The sequence below is a fragment of the Petaurus breviceps genome, unplaced genomic scaffold (genome assembly GCF_028583685.1).
Source record: "Petaurus breviceps papuanus isolate PSGF00001 unplaced genomic scaffold, PetGlider_PUasm1.0 140, whole genome shotgun sequence".
Taxonomy (NCBI): Eukaryota; Metazoa; Chordata; class Mammalia; order Diprotodontia; family Petauridae; genus Petaurus; species Petaurus breviceps.
In genome coordinates, this window is record NW_027185698.1 from 2,313,599 (window position 1) to 2,333,451 (window position 19,853).

The 19,853-nt window shown below is 37.5% G+C and overlaps 1 protein-coding gene across 8 annotated transcripts in view; it reads right to left on the reverse strand.

Moving 5' to 3' along the window:
• The window catches only part of TBC1D1 (TBC1 domain family member 1), a 318,238-nt gene that overhangs the window by 175,920 nt on the left and 122,465 nt on the right, over nt 1–19,853 (reverse strand). For all 8 annotated transcript variants that reach the window (XM_069068580.1, XM_069068572.1, XM_069068589.1 and 5 more), the window contains 4 exons: nt 10,210–10,731; nt 7,430–7,519; nt 3,337–3,441; nt 2,842–2,974 (listed from right to left, as the gene is read on the reverse strand). In XM_069068580.1, the coding sequence (XP_068924681.1) occupies nt 2,842–2,974; nt 3,337–3,441; nt 7,430–7,519; nt 10,210–10,731 (850 nt within the window). The remainder of the gene's footprint in view (nt 1–2,841; nt 2,975–3,336; nt 3,442–7,429; nt 7,520–10,209; nt 10,732–19,853) is intronic.

Sequence of the window (19,853 nt, forward strand, 5' to 3'; positions counted from 1 at the left end):
TGTATGACCTCTAAGAATAAAAATATGACTCTTCATGGTCTTTTCATCTGCACCACAAAAATGTGTGATTTTTTTTGAATGACTGCCCAGTCATGTCAAGGGAAGGCCACCTCTCCCATGGATCCCCGCCCACCCACACCCCAGGATGCATCTACATGCAAAATATTAAAAGAAAAAGAGCATGGTGGAAAGAGAGATCCCTGGAGAATTTATTGAAGGATGTGCATGAAAAGTGAAAAGAGGAAAAGATCTAGATGGGGAATGCTCTGCAACACTTAGAGATCACATTGAAAGAATCTAACATTCAGAGTTTTAAATGCTGGTTAAGATTTACATAAAGTAAAAAAAAAAAAAAGATTTCCATAAAGTAAAAAATTAATTGGAGGTGCTGGCAAGATGGCAGAGTGAGAGGTTTTAAATGAATGAAATGAACTACCCCCCACAAAAAAAAAAGTGAAGCAAATAAAACAAATGAAAGAAAAAAACAAAAGCAACAGGGGAGAAAAGCTCCAATACAATGAAGTAAAAGAACCTTGAGAAAAGAGTCTGTAGAAACATCAGTAAAGACTAAAAAACTGGAGCTATTTTAAGATACTTTACTGAGGAAAATCAGTTCATTAAGAAAAGGAAGGAAGATCTAGTATCTATAAAGATGGAAAATTAAAGTCAGTAAGGAAAAAATTTTTAAAAATCACTGAGATTCAACAGGTTAACCCAACTGATAGAAAAGCTTTATGCAACACTGAATTTACCAAAGAAGAGAACTGTCCTGATAGAAAAAAAAAATAGAAGGGAAAATTTGTTTTAAATTAACATAACCAAAGAAGATATTTGAGGGCTCTAGATGAAAAAGAGGTAACAGAACTAAAGGAAAGAGCTCAGAGAGAACCCCCCAAAAATTCAATTTTCAGGAATGGCTAGAATTGTAGTAAATCACCTTCCTACCAGGCAGGTCATGAACCTGGTGAAAACAGAGACAATTTTTTTTTAATAGTCAACATGAGAATTTGTTCTGCTTGACTATGCATACTTCTTACAGATACAACCTATAAACACACACAAAACAGACATCCATGAAGGTATTCTCCCTTCATGTTTGGGGGAGTGATAGTGAGAAGGAAGAAGAAAAAATAGGTTACTGGGGCTTTGAAAGATGAATAGGATTAATAACAACACATCTATACCAACTTTGATTGCTTTCAACTCTGTGAGGTACACAGACAGGGCAAAGACAGAGTGTTCCAAAAGTCTTAATGCAGTCTCCAGCTTTAAATTATCCCCATTTTTCATAATGAGGAAAGTGAGGCTCTAAAGACGATAAATATTTTCTAATTATAAGTCTATCAATCTATGATGCATCCATCCCAACTGACTATATGTTATTCAACATAGTGAATACTATGGACAATCACCATTATACCTTATTAGAGGCAACTAAGTGGCCCATTGGATGGGGTCCTGCCCTAGGGAGACAGGAAGACCTGAGTTATGGTCCTGTCTTAGTGGCTGGCTGTGACCCTAGACAAATCACTTAAATCTGTCAGCCTCAGTTTCCCCATTTTTAGAACATGAGTAAAAATAGTACCTTGTTCACAAAGTTGTATGAAGATTGAATGACATAAGATATGCAAAGTATTTTCCAAATTTTAAATATATATATATATATATATATATATGTGTGTGTGTATATAAAGGTTAACTATGAAAGCTTCTGAGTATTATAAATATTCACATCAACTACAAAAGATCTATGAAGAAAGATGTTATCTACCTCCAGAGAAAAAACTGATAAACAGAAGTATACATACTACATGTGTGTGTGTGTCTGTGTCAAACAGTAGTCTTCTCTAGTTCAGGGTGGGGAGGAAAATCATTTGGAACTTAAAATGTAACAAAAAAATAAATTTTAAAAAATAAAGCTAATGGGGGCGGCCAGGTAGCACAGTGAGTAAGAGCACTGGCCCCAGAATCGGGATGACCTGGGATCGAATCCAAGCTCAGACACTTAGCACCCACCCAGAAACACCTGGCCATGTAACCTTGAGCAAGTTACTTAACCCCAACTGCTTTAAAAAAATAATTTAAAAAAAAATAAAGCTAATGCACATTTTTTTTAAACAGTAAAGTAACAGATTTATATGGTTAAAGTACAGTCATTTTTGTAATGTCTAAAATTATAACAGATAAAGACGGGAAGCAGCTACCTTGTAGAGGGAAGAAAGAGCATTTTTCAATGAATTTTTATATGATTTGAAATGTTCTCCCATTCATTTAATTTCAATCTGAGTTTGCATGACATAGGATGTTGTTGGGCTTAGAGGTAGAAAACTACCTCTAGTCGTGAACTCTTTGTGAACCATACTGTTGATGGGGTTTTCTTGGCAAGGATACTGGAATGGTCTACCATTTCCTTCTCCAGTAGATTAACAGAGGTTAAGTGATTTGCCTAGGGTCACACAGCTAGTAAGTATCAGAGGTCAAATTTGAACTCGGGTCTTCCTGACTTCAAGCCTAATGATCCATCCACTGAGTCATCTAGCTACTTGGAGGTACAAAAATCAGGGTTTAAATACTGTCTGGAAACTTACCTAGTAATACAACCCTGGAAAAAAAATCATTTAACCTTTGGGTGCCTTAGGCAACTGCCTGTGACTAATCTGCTGAATGACAGTAAATCTATACCCCATCCCCAACTGGGACCTCCACCCTGCCCCTGGCTTTGGTGACGGGCATTCGCACGCTAAGAACTCCCCACCAATGCCACTGATGCTAACAAATATGACCCTTTTCTTCAAGTATTTCAGTTCAATACTGAAACACACAAAGGTGTTCCTCACTGACCTTCTATCCTTTCACAGAGTTTGTGGAGGCATTGCATTGGGCATCCTTCACACTGCTGAACTGGAACTTTGGAGGTCTGCTGTACTGCTGCGACAGTGAAAGCCTGTTTCAGAGTCATCATAATTTCATCAACCTAATCAAAAAGAAGACAAAATGGCAGTGAACAAAAATCAAAAATTTTACATGAATCAGGCTTGAAGGCTGAACAATTTAGGGTTATTAATTAATCGATGTTTAATTTCTCTTTTGCTTTTTAAAACTGCAAACAAGCCTAATTAATTCATAGTTTGAAATGTGCCTCCAGAACTTGACAATCTTTGATACATTAGGAAATACTGTCAGAAACCAAAAACCTATAGCAAACACCCAGAGCTGGAATGGAGAATTAACTTCAGACAGAGAAGTAAGCTTTCTGACTCTACTGAAAACAAAAACAAAATGAATTTGAATTTAACCTTAAACTGGGACAAGGTCTAGAAACTATGAGTCTCTTACCAAGGCTTCATTTGTGCACTGAAAAACGTAGCAAACAAAATGAAAACCTCCATTTTCAGAAGACTCTCTGCAGATAAATCCAAAGTGATCCACGTGTCGAATTCCCTTTAAAAGAAAAAAATGCTGTTACATTCAAAAAAGCGTCACCTTCCATAAACACCATTCAAAAGTTAAAATGTGTAGTATTTCTTTCTCATATACTATTTAGTGGGGCTGTGAACTGATATGACCATCATGGAATTCTGCAAAGAAAGTAAACGAAAGATCCATATAATTTGCCAGAGATTCTTCCATGAGGCAGATACCAAAGGAGGTCAACAGTAAGAAGAAAGGATCTTCCCATATGTAACAAAATATTTATCGTAGCACTTTTTGTAGTAGCAAAGAGCTTGAAATAAATCCATGGAGGAACCTTGTCAAACCCCATCCCTGAGTAATTGCTATTATGCATCTTCCCTACTTCTACTCCTGTGTGGCTGAACAACCCAGAGGAAGTAATCCAGCCATATCATGTCCAGTACATATCTATGCTGTCTAATTTCAACTGGGCCTTCTTCCCTGATTGACTATAAAGTTAAGTCAAATAGCACTTATTAAATGTCCACTCTATGCCAGATGCTTCAATCATTCACCTCCATCTTCAGCTGAGTTTGCACTTTAAAACCCCTCTCCCTTGTGCATTATTCTCCCCTCTTCTGCTTTAGTCACTAAGGAAAAGGTGATCTTTCTCTTTTCCAAGGTCACCTTGGGCACTTTCATCAGTCCCTTCCATCTTTTCCTGGAACCTGTCTCTTCACAATTACCACCAACACCTCCCTTTCATCTTCACCTTCTCTTTATCTACAGAGTTCTTCCAATATACCAAGGCTTTGCACCTTCACTTGTGCCTATTATCTCCCTTAAGCTGTCATCGTATACCCTTCCCTTTCACAGTCAAACTTCTAGAAAATGGCATCTACATGGGGGCAGCTAGGTGATGCAATGAATAGAGCATCGGTCCTGGAGTCAGGGGGACCCATGTTCAAATCTGACTTCAGACACTTGACATACTAGCTGTGTGACCTTGGGCAAGTCACTTAACCCAACTGCCTTGCCTTCCCCCCTCCAAAACAAACAAAAACACCAAAAAAAAAAGGCATCTATACTCTACACTGTGTCTCTGGTTCCTCAACTCTCACCCTTGCCATCTGGCTTCCATTTCCAACACTAAATTGAAACTCTCCAAGGTGGTCAATGATCTCCTCGCTGCTAAATACAACAACATTGGGGCGGCTAGGTGGCGCAGTGAATAAAGCACCGGTCCCGGAGTCAGAAGGACCCGAGTTTGGTTCTGGCCTCAGACACTTAACACACACACACACACACACAAACTAGCCGTGTAACCTTGGGTAAGTTACTTAACCCCAATTGCCCTCCAAAAAAAAAAAAATACATCATTTTTTCAGATATCCTCAGTTTTCATCCTCCTAGAACTTGCTGCAGTTTCTAATACTGTTAACCATATCCTAGCTGACCAGTCTCTTCTCCCTTGGCTTTCCTGACATTTTCCCTCCTTGTTCTTCTTCCATACAACTAGCCACTCCTTCTCAGTTTCCTTTGCACGATCATAATAATCCTTCTTCCTTCTCCTAACTAGAGAAGTTGTCCAACTATGGACTAAGAACTCTATTCTCTCTTCTGGTGATGCCCACCAGCTCCCATGAGATCAATTATCATCTCAATGCAGACAACTATTTAATCTACAATCTTTCTCTTAAACTCCAGTCTTTCGTTAGCAACCACCTGCTGAACATCTCCATCTGGAATTCCCATAGACATCTCAAACAAAAGTCCAAATGAAACTTATTACCTTTCCCTCAAAACCCATGTTTCTTGATTTCTTTTTTTCTAATATTCACAGAAGCTTTATTTATAAATAGAAAAATTTTTAAATATTTCCAATGACTGAAGCACAGCTAAGTGCAATGTAATGGCATATTCCGATAAGAAATCATGAATATGAAGAACTGTAGAAAGCTTTATATAAAGTATTATGTTAAGTAATATCAATTGGGCCCTCACTGCAGCAAGGCAATCATTCTAGAGGGGTGGGCTCGAGGCAGCTCCAAAAGGTTCAGGTCAATCAGTAAACGTAACAAATCAGGGCTTGATTTATTATTTTATTTATTGTGTAGTTTTAATAAAAATGGTGAAGAAAATGTCAGTAATACAGTACTTTAAAGTGTGTCATATACAATTCCCGCCCCAAGAGCTGGCTGTTAAACATTTAACCAGGATACCCCTGATTCTGCTCCTCCCTAATTCAATGTTACACTCTTTGCGGCAGCTCCTCAAGCTGCTCATGGCATGTCTTCCACCACCCTTTCTTCTTTAAAAATTTTTATTTGTTTTATTCTGAACTTAAGAAATAAAACAAGCATGTATCAAATCGCTAGCCTTCTCAATGAGAGAGTGGGGATAGGGAGGGGGAAATGGAGAGAATTCAGAACTCAAAAGTTTTAAAAATAAATGTTTAAAAAGTGTTTTTATATGTAAAAACAAAAAATACTGGCAAAAATAAAACATGAAATTAATAAATGATAAATAATAAAAAAATAAAAAACGAAACAAAAAAAGAAAAACGCCTATTTATATTATGTTTATAATGAATAACAAGTCAACGGTTCCATTTTTAGTCGTTCAAAGAATTTTACTGTATTTAAGGTATACATATTTTTGTAAGAATATGGTTATTTAGGGGCGGCCAGGTAGCACAGCGAGTAAGAGCACCGGCTCCAGTGTTGGAATGACCTGGAGATCGAATCCTGGGCTCAGACACACTTAGCACCCACCCAGAAACACCTGGCCGTGTAACCTCAAGCAAGTTACTTAACCCCAATTGCTTAGGGGCGGCCAGGTGGCTCAGCGAGTAAGAGCACCAGCTCCAGTGTCGGGATGACCTGGATCAAATCTGGGCTCAGACACTCAGCACCACAGCCAGAAATAACTGGCCGTGTAACCTTGAGCAAGTTACTTAACCCGATTGCTTTAAAAAAAAAAAAAAAAGGAATATGGTATTTAAAAAACAACAGTAATTTCTCAATGAATCAGTGTCTCCTAATTTCCCTCTCTCTATTTAAGGAAACCCCATCCTTCCAGACACTAGGATTCAAACCTTGAAGTGATACATGATTCTTTAACTCTTCTTTATTACCCCACCCTCCATATCCAATCAAAATGAAGGCACTGCACAGGATGACCTCTACAGGTTACTTCTTGCTCTAAAATTCTATTATTTTATTTCCTAGCTTATGATCTCTGTGACTCACAAACTCTGTTCAAGCGACAATCCAACCCAATGTATGGAAGAAGATAAAACATTTATCTCAGGGTTTCTTATCTGTGAAATCTGAACTAGGTATACAGGATGCTAAAGTAGGAGGCTGAAGGAATCATACTCACCAAGACAATTACAATGAAACCAGTAAGATACAAGTAAACAACACCCTCAGAACCTGGTCATCACCCTTTTCTTCCCCTTCTCCTAAATCTGGGAGGTGATGAGCCAAACACTCATAAGCATGGATGGAGGAGAGTTATCAATGAGGAACAAACACAAAATAGTGTAGAAAGAGATTAAACATAAAAACAATGACTAGTGTAGAAGCAGCAAAGGAAATATGAATAAAAAGGAAGGTTTATAAAATGTGATCTGATACTAAAGGGACCTTTACAGATGAAAACCTTGGAAATAATCATTATGAAAAAATACTAAAAGTATCCCCAAAAAAGGAATTCATTTTCTTTAATATTTTTGTTCTCAGTAGGAGCAATTAAAGCTTACTGCTACTTAGAATTACAACTGAACATTCTTCTTCAAAGAAGCTGAGCAGGAAAAAAAACAAGAAACGAATAACCCTATCCTTTTAACCTCCCCTAATAAATCTCAAACCACCATACAATTTCCCATCATAAATCAGGAGTAGACCACAGAATTTGTAGACATAGAAATAGTCTTTTCTCCTCTTACAGACTTGTGTATGAATCATATTAGAAACAATTTCAATACAAAACACACTGACGACAGAAGAATGAATTAGTGATGTCTACTTACCTGAGAGCAAAAGGAAATCTCCTTAAAGTTTTTCTCCAATGCTATTTTTTTGGTGTCAGGACTGATGAGGTAAACTTCTGACTGGCCAATCTGGAAGGAAGGGAGGAAGGGAGAGAGAGAAAGAGAAAAAAGCTATATTTTTGTTGGATTTTCAAATATTCTAAACTGCTGCTACTTACAGTCTTCTAATAATTGTTAACAATATTGTTGTTCAGCCGTTCAGTCATATCTGACTCTTTGTGACCTTATGGAACGTAGCACACCATTACTGTCCATGGGATTTTCTTGGTAAAGATACTGGAATGGTTTGCCATTTCCTTTTCCAGTAGATTAAGGCAAACAGATTAAATGACTTGCCCAGAGTCACACACCTAGTGAGTATCTGAGGTCACATTTGAACCCAGGTCTTCCTTGACTCTGGATGTTCTATTCACTGAGCCATCTAACTGCCTCCAATTGCTAAAAAGTCATTAAATAACTCAGATTTCTTCAATCAATGTGCTACAAATAAATAAGCAACGAATACTGTTAAGAACGTCAAAAACATCATAATCATGCCCTATTTGCTGATAAGAGGCATAAGCATAAAAAACACCAAAAGACAGCCATGTCTCACAGCATGTCTATTATAAAATACTGCTCTGTGTGCTAATTAAAGCCTTTCATCATCTGGCTCTTATGCTGTAGCCCATCATACATTCTTTAATATTTAATATTTCTTAAAAAAAATTTTTTTTGCTTTTTGGAGGGCAATTGGGGTTAATTGACTTGCCCAAGGTCACACAGCTAGTTTTTGTGTTAAGTGTCTGAGGCCAGATTTGAACTCAGTTCCTCCTGACTCAGGGCTGGTGCTCTATTCACTGTGCCACCTAGCCGCCACCTATTAAATATTTCTTCGATATTCCACCTTCCATCTTCTATCTCCATGCCTTTGCTCAGGTTGTCCCCTTCATGCCTAAGAACTGACCTCTTAGAATCACTGGCTTCTTTAACATTGCAGGTGAAGTGTTGATTCCTAAAGAAGGCTTCTCCTGAATTATGAGTATTCTTCCCTCCTAGCCCTGAAATTCCTTTACATTAATATATTATGTGTAAATTTTTTTAAATTTACTTACTGGTATACATGCTTTTCCCCCAAAAAATGTAAGCACCTTAAGGTCAAGAAATGTTTCATTTTTGCCTCTGTAGTGACTAGCAAATACTAAGTGTTTAATATATGCTTCTTGAATGAATGCAAAGGTGTTTAATACAAACAAATTTTCCATATGATTCAAGTGTACCCCTTTTACTCACAAAAATAGTTTTAACTTTTTTTTTTTACCAAAAACTCAAACGAGTAATTTTGTCATTTCTTTGTAGCCCTAGAAAAAGATATTCCATCAACACTGAAATAAATAACAGAGGATATCAAACAATCCCTCACATCTCCCAACTTAGTTAGGTGTCCCCCCTGTAGTACATAGTACGTAGGTCCAGTAAGGGATGAGTCTAAGACAAAGAAGGTTCATTCTGATTGTCCTCACTCAGACTGAAGCTATTAACATGCTGGTTCAAAATATGTATGAGAACCTTCAACTTCCAGGATAATATATATTTTATAATAAAAATATATATAAATATAACAATATATATTTATATATATATATAAATTTTATTTACTCACACACACACATATCTAGGGGAGAGTTCAAAGGTCACCTAGTCAATATTTTACAGTGGGAATAGAACAGACATTTAAATAAGTAGGTGCCAGGAACTCTAGTGCCTTTTTACAAATATCATCTCATTTTACCCTCTCAACAACCCTTCAAGGTAGGTGCTTTTATTATCCCCATTTTACATTTGAGGAATTGAGATAAACAGATGTCAAGTGACTTGCCCAGTTAATAAGAATCTGAGGCCACATTTGAACTGGGATCTATCTAACACTCTATCCACTACATCCAGATGAGGAAGCTAAGCAAAGTTTGAACAAAGCAAACATCAAAGGTAAAAAAAATTCAACCTAGGTCCTGTGATTTCAAAACTGGGTCACTTTCCACTAAATTATGAAATCCCAGTAGTTCCAAACCAATAGAGGCCAACTCCAGAGCCAATACTTTTGGGCCTACCCTAGTATCAAGGTGTCCCAAGAGATATTTTCTTCATTTATTTCTTTTAATGTAATTCACCAACATTGTTAAAGGGATAAATTGGATCTGATGCAAAATATATATATATATATATATGTTTGGGGGATTAAAGGTATATTTAAATTATTTGCATTATCTCTATACTAAGTAATTCCACATGATCAAGAGTTGGCTACATCTAAAAAACAACTAATATGACCTATATTTCTCAACCTAGAATACTTTTTTCTGTAACTTACTAGTTGGATGAAATCCATTTAAATAAAAATTTGTTCCTTTTTTCATTTGAAATAAAATATTTTACATTATTCTAAGATATGAGATCGGTCTTTTGACTTTATAAAGCTGACTTTGTAACCACAGAGGAAAAAAAGTGATTTTATATTCCCATGAATACAAGATAAAAATCATACTTAACCTCGGGAAATGCTAACTAGACTCTCAAATGTCTCACCTGGAAGTTTTTAAAGGTTTATAAGGGAAGGAGATTTTATCTTGAGAAGGAAAGGGGTTACGTTAAAACATATGCACTTATATCCAATTAACTGCTGCAACAATTCACTAAGATACTTCTTCCATTTATGAAAATTTACTTTGAATCTCATAACTAAAGGCTGAGGATGAGTAGGATTCACTATATAACTTTACCGTGAATAACATAGTCCGATTCTCTTCGATGTCTGTTGGTTGTACGATATTATGTCCACTGATCAGATGGCTTTGAATGTCATTTTCCTCAAAAGAGCCACCAAAAAAACTACTACTTCTGTGGCCTGTATCTTGAAACTCCTTCCTAAAAGCCAAAGAACGTAGTCCAGGTTGGGAGAAAGATTTCCTAATCGGTTTTCTGTCCTGTTCCACATTGCCTCCTGGCTGGAAGACAGATCGGAACTTATCAGTTAAGGAAAACCCTCCCATAGTATTTAGAGCTTCAGAATTCTGGGACAGCAAGTCCAACTCAGCTTTTCGGCTGCAGCTAACATGATTAAATTTCTCAATACATTCATCGATTAGTGCTGGAGGGGCCTTTTTGTGAGCCACAGTCACTCGTCCACAGAATAGTACTTCAAACTTCTTGGCAAAAGTATCATCAAATTCAGACTGAGAATGAAATTCTTCCTGCCGAGCAATCTTCCCAGCTTGTCTAATGGAGCTAATGATCTCAGGCACCTGGGGGAAAACATAAGGAATTTAGATCTTATATTTCACTACATTTACTATTTAGAACCTCCAATGTAAAGAAAATGCATAGATGTAACTAAATATGCTCTCCTCAAATGCTCAACTTTAAAACTTTTTTTAAGCTCATTGTTCACTGGGGGAAAAAAACCTGGGGAAAAGGGGAGGAGGGAAGAAAGGAAGGAAAAAGGAGGAGAGGGATTTAGAAAGTTCTGTATTTCCTTATTCCAGTCTTCTTTCCATGGAAAATACAAGTATTGTATGTGTCAGGATTTGGGAACTCCTTTGCCCTATGAGGCAAGTAAGTCATTCTTACAGCTGGGATGAGAGTATATTTACCTCAGAAAGATTATTCTGTTATCCCCTGGCTTACCATTACATTACATAAACACTAAGAATTCAACTACTGATGGTATAGTTTTCCAGAAAAACCTCCATAATGATTCTTCCTTCATTACATAGAGGTTTAAGAGTCCCAAATGAGCATTCTAAGAACAAACTAAAATATCTTAAAATACCTATTTGGTTCCAAACGATTTCTCCTTTTCTTCTCCTAGGATGATTGGATTTTACTGTTCTGTTCTCTATTTCCTTACAGTGGAGTGGTCTGCCTACCCGGAGCAGGAGGAGATCACAATCAGGAACTAAGAGACCTTACCAGTAAGACCTTTGGTCACTTTGGGGAACAATCCCAAGGACTACTTCACCAAGAGAAAACTCAATTTCATAAGCACCATTTGCTTTGCACTTAAAGGAAAATACTGATCAAAAGGCTGAGGGGATATGCTATGCCAAGGCTGTCATCTCTACATCTGTTAAATCTCTTCTCAGCATGAAATTACAATCAGACATTTCCAAGGATGATGCAGAAATAAACATGAATATACAGTAATACATAAGATGAATGGAAACATTAATAATACACATCACATTAGTGAAATAAACACTTCTGCCATCTGTGAAATAACTTAGATGATACATTGCCAAACCATAGTGGAGGGAAAATACTGCATTATTTAGGCTTCCATCTACTCTCTTCATAAACAGCAAAGTCACGTAAGCTAACAAAACTTAAGTTTTTCAAGGAAGGGCTTTCTGTTGCCATTATGTAAGAGGAAAACCATACTGATACTTGTGTCCATTTTTTTAAATTCCCATTAAGAAAATAAAATTAGGGAAACAGAGAGACATATGGTAGGCACATTCTACCAGCAATGGCTTGGTCCACAACAATAAGATGCCATTCAGAAAACATACAATCAGAAAAGTGGGGCTAGTCTCATAATGAGAGGGATGACAGATGGGAAACTGAGTCCTGGATTGGTACTACAGAAATGTTAAAAGCTCAAGAAGGTGGCTCCCAAGCATCTTGCATAGGGGATCCAAAAAAACTCAAGGGCAATTCTGGTATCAGATAAGAAAGTGTAGATGGGTTTCAATCCACACCCATATGAGAAGAACTCACACTAATGAAAGCATTTTTTCCCCTAAAATACTGAAGAAGTTCATTCCAATTAAAAAACTCCTCTCTAGAAGTCCAGTAAGTTATGTTGTTAGGAAAAGGAAACAAAAATAGCCAGGAACTTTTCAAAGTCAAGTGAAAGAGCGATCTATATACTGGGGGGACTAGTCTAACAGGAAAAAAAAAGTTTTGCCGTCTTAAACCTCAATTTCCTGAGGACCCAGGGTATATCAAATTGTTTTTCTCCAAAAATTAATGTCATGGTTAATTTAACGACAAATATCTGTTATAAAAGTTATAATAAATTCTTCCATTTTTTTTTAACTTTGTAGAAAAATGTTTCCGACAGACATATCTCAGGTATATTTTTTAAACCATTTTCTGAAGAAAACTAAGCCTAAAAAAACCACAAATAATCAGAATTTTGGTACATTCTAGGAATAGTATGGCAAGTATTCTGTGAGTGTATTATGTACTTTGTATTATCCAATATGCATCCACTGGAGGCCAATAAAATGCTACATTATAGGAGGGACTCTGGACACAGTCCAGACCACAAGACAGTCCTATGAGATTTTATTCCTAGCTTTGCAGTGACTCATCTTGGACCTTGGAAAAAGCAACCTCTCACGTTCTCTCCCTTTAAAATGCTGGCAAGACTTTTATATCTGATGAAGGCTTTCTGCATGATAGAAAGTAATGAAAGAAAAGGAAAGAGAGAAGAGAAAACAAGAAGAGAATGAAATGAGGAAGGGAAGGAAAGGGAGGGGGAAGGGAAAAAGAGAAGGGGAGAAAAGGGGAGAGGGAGGAGAAGGAAGAAGGGGAGGAGGAAAAGATGAAAAAAATGGTACTTTGCCACTTTTCAGCAAAGCAAAAATCATGTTATCAGCAAGTCATATGAATCTTTCCAGTTACTGACTCTGTCTCTTCAAGAGTACATTTTACAAGCTGTTCCCACCTCTTGTCCAGTCCTTGTTCTTAATACTGTTTGGAATCCCTACATGTCTGATTTTGATACCAGCAAAGAGCTCTTTATTTTTACATCAAAGGACACAAAGAAAGAATACACAGAGACACACACACACACACACAAAATCACATTAACTGCAAATTTATGATGCCTTGAGAACAGATTAGCATAAAAACAGACCACAAAACATAGTGGTCTTTAATTAACTCCTTTCATGTGAAGGAAGAATGAATAATTTGAAGGGGCAACTCTCATATCCAAAAAAACACAACAAATCCCACCACCTAGATGACAAAACAGGCAACATAAAGACTGCCAAGGTCAGAAAGAATGCCAAGAGCGGAGTCTTCCCAATAGACAATCTCTTAAGATTTTCAAGAATAGACTAGGAAAGATGTGCTTGGCTATATTCCAAAGTCATCTCCCCTCCCTTGCAGAAGCACTGATAGCTGGTGATTTTTCTTCAATTTAGGCACATGCATAGCTCAGGAAGATTACTGTTGGCACAGAACAATCTGTTCCACTCAAAAGCACCCAGGAAGGGTGAAACCCTGTGCCATAAAAGGGAGAATGAGGTTTTAAAAATCTCTGGAATACTAAGCAAGTGATTTTTGGAGCCAACTGGTACATTATTAAATAATTTCTTAAAACAAGGGGTCAGGATCTCAGTGTACCCATGCTGATAATTTTAAATAATACTCACAAATAGGTCCAGAATATTTGGTAATAAATACTAGAGTGCATGCACGTATACACAATAACACAATTGAGATTCCATCTAAAAATGCTCTCTTATCATTGTCCTCTAAAAAAAGACATAATAAATATGAGCTTGACCAAAATTTCTACTGAACCTCAGGAGCTCACTATCTTCTCCTTATCCTAATTCTGTGTTCTATGTGCCTGATAAAGGAGTGAGGGGAAAAAAAATTCAGAAATGGTACTCAAGACAAAGGAAATTAATCAAGGCCTGATAAGGCAGAGGACCCTGTAGATTCCAAAGACAGCATGCAGCCACAGCACAAGGTTCCCAAATGTTTCAAGAGAGAAATAAGAATTACAAAGGCAGAATGTATGTATCCTGAATAGCAGAAATAATTGATAGAAAAGAAAACCTTGAATCCACAGTGGCAAACTGAACCAAATAAACAAAAGGGAGAACAACTAATGGGACATACAATTATACATAAGTGAAGGCTAACACAGAAGAAACATAAAAAGGAATAATATTAAAAAAGAGCCCATGGACTCTAGATAAGCAAAACATACTGTTATCAAAGACAGAATGGAACATATAGATACAATTTAAGGATTGTATGTGTCCCAGAATAATGTGTCAAAAAAACTTAGACACTATAAAGCTAGAAATAATGTGAGAAAACTGCCCAAAACATTTGAACACAGAAAATAAAGTATCAATTAAAAGAATCCACATCTCTTCCACTAAAAAAAAACCTAATGCTGCAAACTCCAAGACATACAGTACTTAAATTTAATGAATCCAATAACAAATTCTATAAGCAAACATAAGAAAGACCTTCAAATACAAAGGGAAGCAGACTCAAATAACACAAGACTGCTTGGCACCCACCAGATACCACAGGAGGGTACAAAATAATGTGTTCTGAAAATGTTAGAAAATGCAAGATACAAGTCATCATTTTTAAAGGTTATCGCTATAAAGGGCTGTAGTCAATGGAGACACATACATTTACTGAACTATGATATGCAGAATTGATTCAGTGATGCAGGCCTAGGACTATTCAAATATCTATTGCAGTCCTCTGCTAAAAGTACCATAGCTGACAAAGCCCTGATATGACTCTGATAATCTCAGTCTTGTTAAAAAAAAAAAAAGGGGGGGGGGAGGAATTGCTATTTTAGACCAAAGTGTAACCAATAATAAAGAACTAGCTGCAGAAGGTGAAATGATAGGAACCTTAGGATGAAATAATCAAAATATCTTGGATTTTATGATGCAGAAGGATGGGAAAACGGCATAGAGTCTGACACATACTCTCAATTTTGGTGAGAAGAGTTAAAAGAATTCAACAAGAGAACAAGTATAACTGTATGGCCTAAAAGTCAACCCAAGAAACCCAGGACAGTGTGATAGTAATGGCAATTAAAGATTCCCCTGTATTGGCTTGGTTTTCAAATTGATTGTGTTAAAACCCAGAGCTTGTTAATCCCACCTGTGGGATGGGCTTGTTGATGTGAAAAGAAAGTCCTGAACTGGGAGGAGCTGGTGATGTAGATTTGGAGAGACACTAGAGAGAGGCGGAAGATCTTTTTGGAAGCAGCACCTCGTGGGGAGAGAGAGAGGCTAAGAGAATTGCTGGTGGCCGCTTTGAATTGCCCTGGACTTTTGAGACCTGCCCCCTGAGCTGCCAAGGACTGAGGAGACATGGCTGTTTTGCTGGTACTTTGTCTGTCTGTTTTGATGTTATTTTGCCAGATTTGTCCACTGGTGAAAGACAGTCCTGTTGAAGAAGTCCTGGAACCTGGCATTTGGTTAAGAAGCCCTGAGATTGTCCTGCAGACAGAGAGTGAATACTGTCCACTGGTGAGGGACAGTGCTGTTGTTGCAGGGGTCTGGAGACTGTCCTGCAGACAGAGTGAATACTGTCCACTGGTGAAGGACAGTGCTGTTGTTGCAGGGGTCTGGGAGCCTTTCTGTTGGTTCAGAAGCCCTGAAGAAGGATTTTCTTGTTGTATGTTTACAGAAATCCTGGGAGAGGGCTTTGCTAATGTGTTCAGGGGTTCTAGGACTGTTCTACAGACAGAGGATAAATTCATGAAGGGACTGGCAATGTATCTTATGGCTTTGCTAAGCCTTGTCTCCCCAGGAACTAAGATTGCTGAGAACTTGCCTCGTGTCAAGATGAAGAAAAGACCTCCATTTGGGTATTAAGTGCTGTGTTTAAACTTGATGTAACTCTGGGGTAGATTCAATTGTGATCCAGGGGTGGGGAACTTTTCACCTTATGTTTGGAAACTAATCTCCATTTGAGAAGAGGGGTTTTGTGGTGGACTTAATTAAGGTATAGCCTAGGGGTGGAGAAGTATTTAGAACAGAGACTTTGTAATTGATTGAATGATTGGAAGGTCCTGGGGTGGGGTAATCCTAGGAGATTATTTAATCACACTTAGTAAATGCTGTAATTTGGAATGATGTCATGTTTTGATCTTCTCTGTTCTTGGTTTGTCACTGAATAAAATAGAGAGCACCTATGCTGGTATTTTGAACCTGGGAAGTCGCCTTTCTTTTGGCATTACATTACAGACAGTTTCAAGAAAAAATTCTAATGACACAAACGTGATTTTGACAAGGAAGGAAATGGTTGTCTAGCCCACATCACTCTAGCTATTTCATAAGGAGAGCATTTGCTCATTCAATTCATTTAGCAAGCATTTATTAAATGCCTTCTATGTGACAGACACTTTTAAATTCTGGGGACACAAAAACATGCATGAGATTGTGTGAAAAAAATTTTTTGCTAAAAATCTACGTAAACTATATGAAATAATGAAAGCAAAAAAAATATTAAGTGAATAATATAATACCTGGCAATGTGTATAGGAATACAAAAAAATTCATGAGATTTTTGTCAAATACTTTAGTAAAATCTAGATAAAATATATGAATGAATAGAAAAAAATAAAAAGAAAGGGAGGGAGGAAGGAAGGGAGGGAGGGAGGGAAGGAAGGAAGGAAGGCAACTTTTAAAACTTTAGGCCAGGAAAAAAAAACTTAACATCTATCATTGTTTAAACATCAATCTATAAAAAGCATGGCAGAGGTCAAATGATATAGACTCAGTCCACATCTCTAAGCTCTGAACAAATTAGTGGTGATAAACATGTTAAGGATATACAGGGGCGGAGCCAAGATGCCAGCACAGAAGCAGGAAATTCTGGACACTCCCCCCATAACCACCTCAAATACCTGTAAAATATGACTCTAAACAAGTTCTAGAGCTACAGAACCCACAAAGTGACAGAGAGAAACAAACCTCCCACTGAAGGCAGCCTGGTAGGCCAACAGGGAGGGTCTATCACAGCACACTGGGAGCACAGCATGAGAAATCATAAGGAACTTATCAAAGTTGAACTACCGTGTTTCCCTGATAATAAGACCTGTCCCGAAAATAAGCCCTCCCCTTACTGTGTAAGATTCCTCTAAAATAAGCCCTCCCCCGAAAATAAGCCCTACTGAGATTGCTACTGTAGTGAAGGTGATCCCCTGCACTACATGCTACATTATGGTACCCTCTGTATGCACCGTCCCCCCCCCTGTGAAATGCACGCCGCGCTCCGAGCTGCATCCAATCAGAGCTGCAGCAGTGAGCGTGTCATCCTGTTCTTCCCCAGTGATTTGCTTATTGAATAAAGGTACATTTTTTTGTTCACATTTACCTGTTTATTAAAATTGCTGTCAATGTTCATTAAAATAAGCCCTCCCCTGAAAATAAGCCCTCTGGTATTTTTCTGTCCAAAAAAAATTAATAAGACAGTGTCTTATTATCGGGGAAACATGGTACTTACATGCCTACATGGAAAAATGATAATTTTAACTCATGAGACTTTTCTCAGTATGAGGATAGCTGAAGGGAATATATATGTGTGTGTATGTATACACACATATATATGTCTATATATGTTTACAGGTATACATAGAGGGCACAGGACCAATTGAATAGAAAGGGATGAAACTTAAAAGGTGAAATTAAGAGGTGAGAGAAGAATATGAGAGGAGATGGGGAGAGACAGAATGGGGTAAACTATCTCATACAGAAGAGGCAAAGGAAAATGGTTACAATGGAGGGGACGAATAGGAAGGCAAAAGGGAATGGGTCAACCTTGTTCTCATTGAATTTGGCTTAGGGAGGGAATGACATACACACTAAATAGGCTCACCCTACAAGAGAGTAGGGGGGAAGAGGATAAGAGGGGGGCATGATAGATGGGAGGGCAGATTGGGGGAGAGGGTAATTAGAAGCAAACACTTTTGAAAAGGGACAGGGTCAAAGGAGAAAATAGAGTAAGTGGGGGTGGGATAGGATGGAAGGAAATATAGTCAGTCTTTCACAATCTATCTACTATGGAAATGTTTTGCGTAACTACACATGTACAACCCATATTAAATTACTTATTTTCCTAGTAGGGGTGGGTGATGAGGGAAGAAGGGAAAGAATCTGGAAATCAAAGTTTTAAAATAAAATGTTTAAATAATAATAATCATCATGATTATTATTATTATTTTTACATGCAACTGGGAAATAAGACATATAGGCACTGGGGTAAAGAGATCCATCTAGCCCTATTAGAAAGCCAGAGGTAGTATGAGGGAGGATAGAAGAGAGAACAGATTGGGGGACAGGGTATTCAGTAGGATCCCTGTTTTGGGGTGGTGGGTAGGGGAAAGACAGGGAGAAAATTTGTAACTCAAAACCTTGTGGAAATGAATGTTGAAAACTAAAAATAACCCCCTAAAAACAGGATACACAGAAAAATAAAAGCATTAATTCATTCAATCATTTATTAAGTATATACATATATATGTATATGTGTATATATATATATGAACCACTTATACTAGGAAAATACAAAGATAATTAAGACATGTTCTGTCTTATAAGGAGCTTCTTCCTTTATGGAGTTCACAAACATTACCACGAATCAGTACGTGAATGGTTCTAAGATGTTCTTCTCATATTTAACTAGATGTGAAGGTAGTATGCAAGATTTCAGAGGTAAAGTCAAAGAAGTGAATATTTTTCACCATGGAAAAATGTTCAATGAATCTGACTTCAAAATACTATCTCGATAAAGAAATTTGAAGGGATCAGTAAATACAATAGGCAGTGAATCACACTGGACACCCAAAGTATCAGGAATGCTAAGATTGTTTTTCAGAAAGAGCACTGAATATGCACAGTTTAGTCACTTTAGGGACAGTTTTAGCTCCAAATTGTTTTCCAGAATGTTACTAAATTGTATATCCTTTTGATCCAGTGATATCACAAGTAGATCTACACTCCAAAAAAGTAAAAGAGAAAATGTGCACAAAAATACTCATACAGTTTTGTGTGTGTACCTGGAGACAAAGAACTAGAAACAACAAGGATGCCCATCAATTGGAAAATGGCTAAACAAATGATAGTACAGTAGAATCTGTTTATGAGTAACCTGGTTTACATATGCTTTGCTGGTTGAGGAAAAACTTTTTGCAAAATTTGTCTTGCAGAACAAACAAAAATTCACAGTACAAACATCATGTTTGGAAAGGGATGACACTCAACTGGGGCAATGGGGTCTTTTTGGCTTTCGTATGTCAAACAAAGGAACCTCAGGTCAGTATAGTGGCTAATTGGCCTTGTTCAGCGTTGACCTTTAGTGAAGACAGCATCATTCACTTTTTTTTTTTTTTTGGCTTTTTGGAGGGCAATTGGAGTTAAGTGACTTGCCCAAAGTCACACGGCTAGTAATTATGTCAAGTGTCTGAGGCTGCATTTGAACTCAGGTCCTCCTGACTCCAGGGCTGGTTCACCCTTAACAGTACCATTACAAGTGTGTTTGCATACGTACTGTAGTACTTTGTGTAAAAGTACAGCAGTGGAATGTGATCTACATCATGGCCAGGAGCTGACGATGATGAAGAGATGGGTCTGCGTGAGTG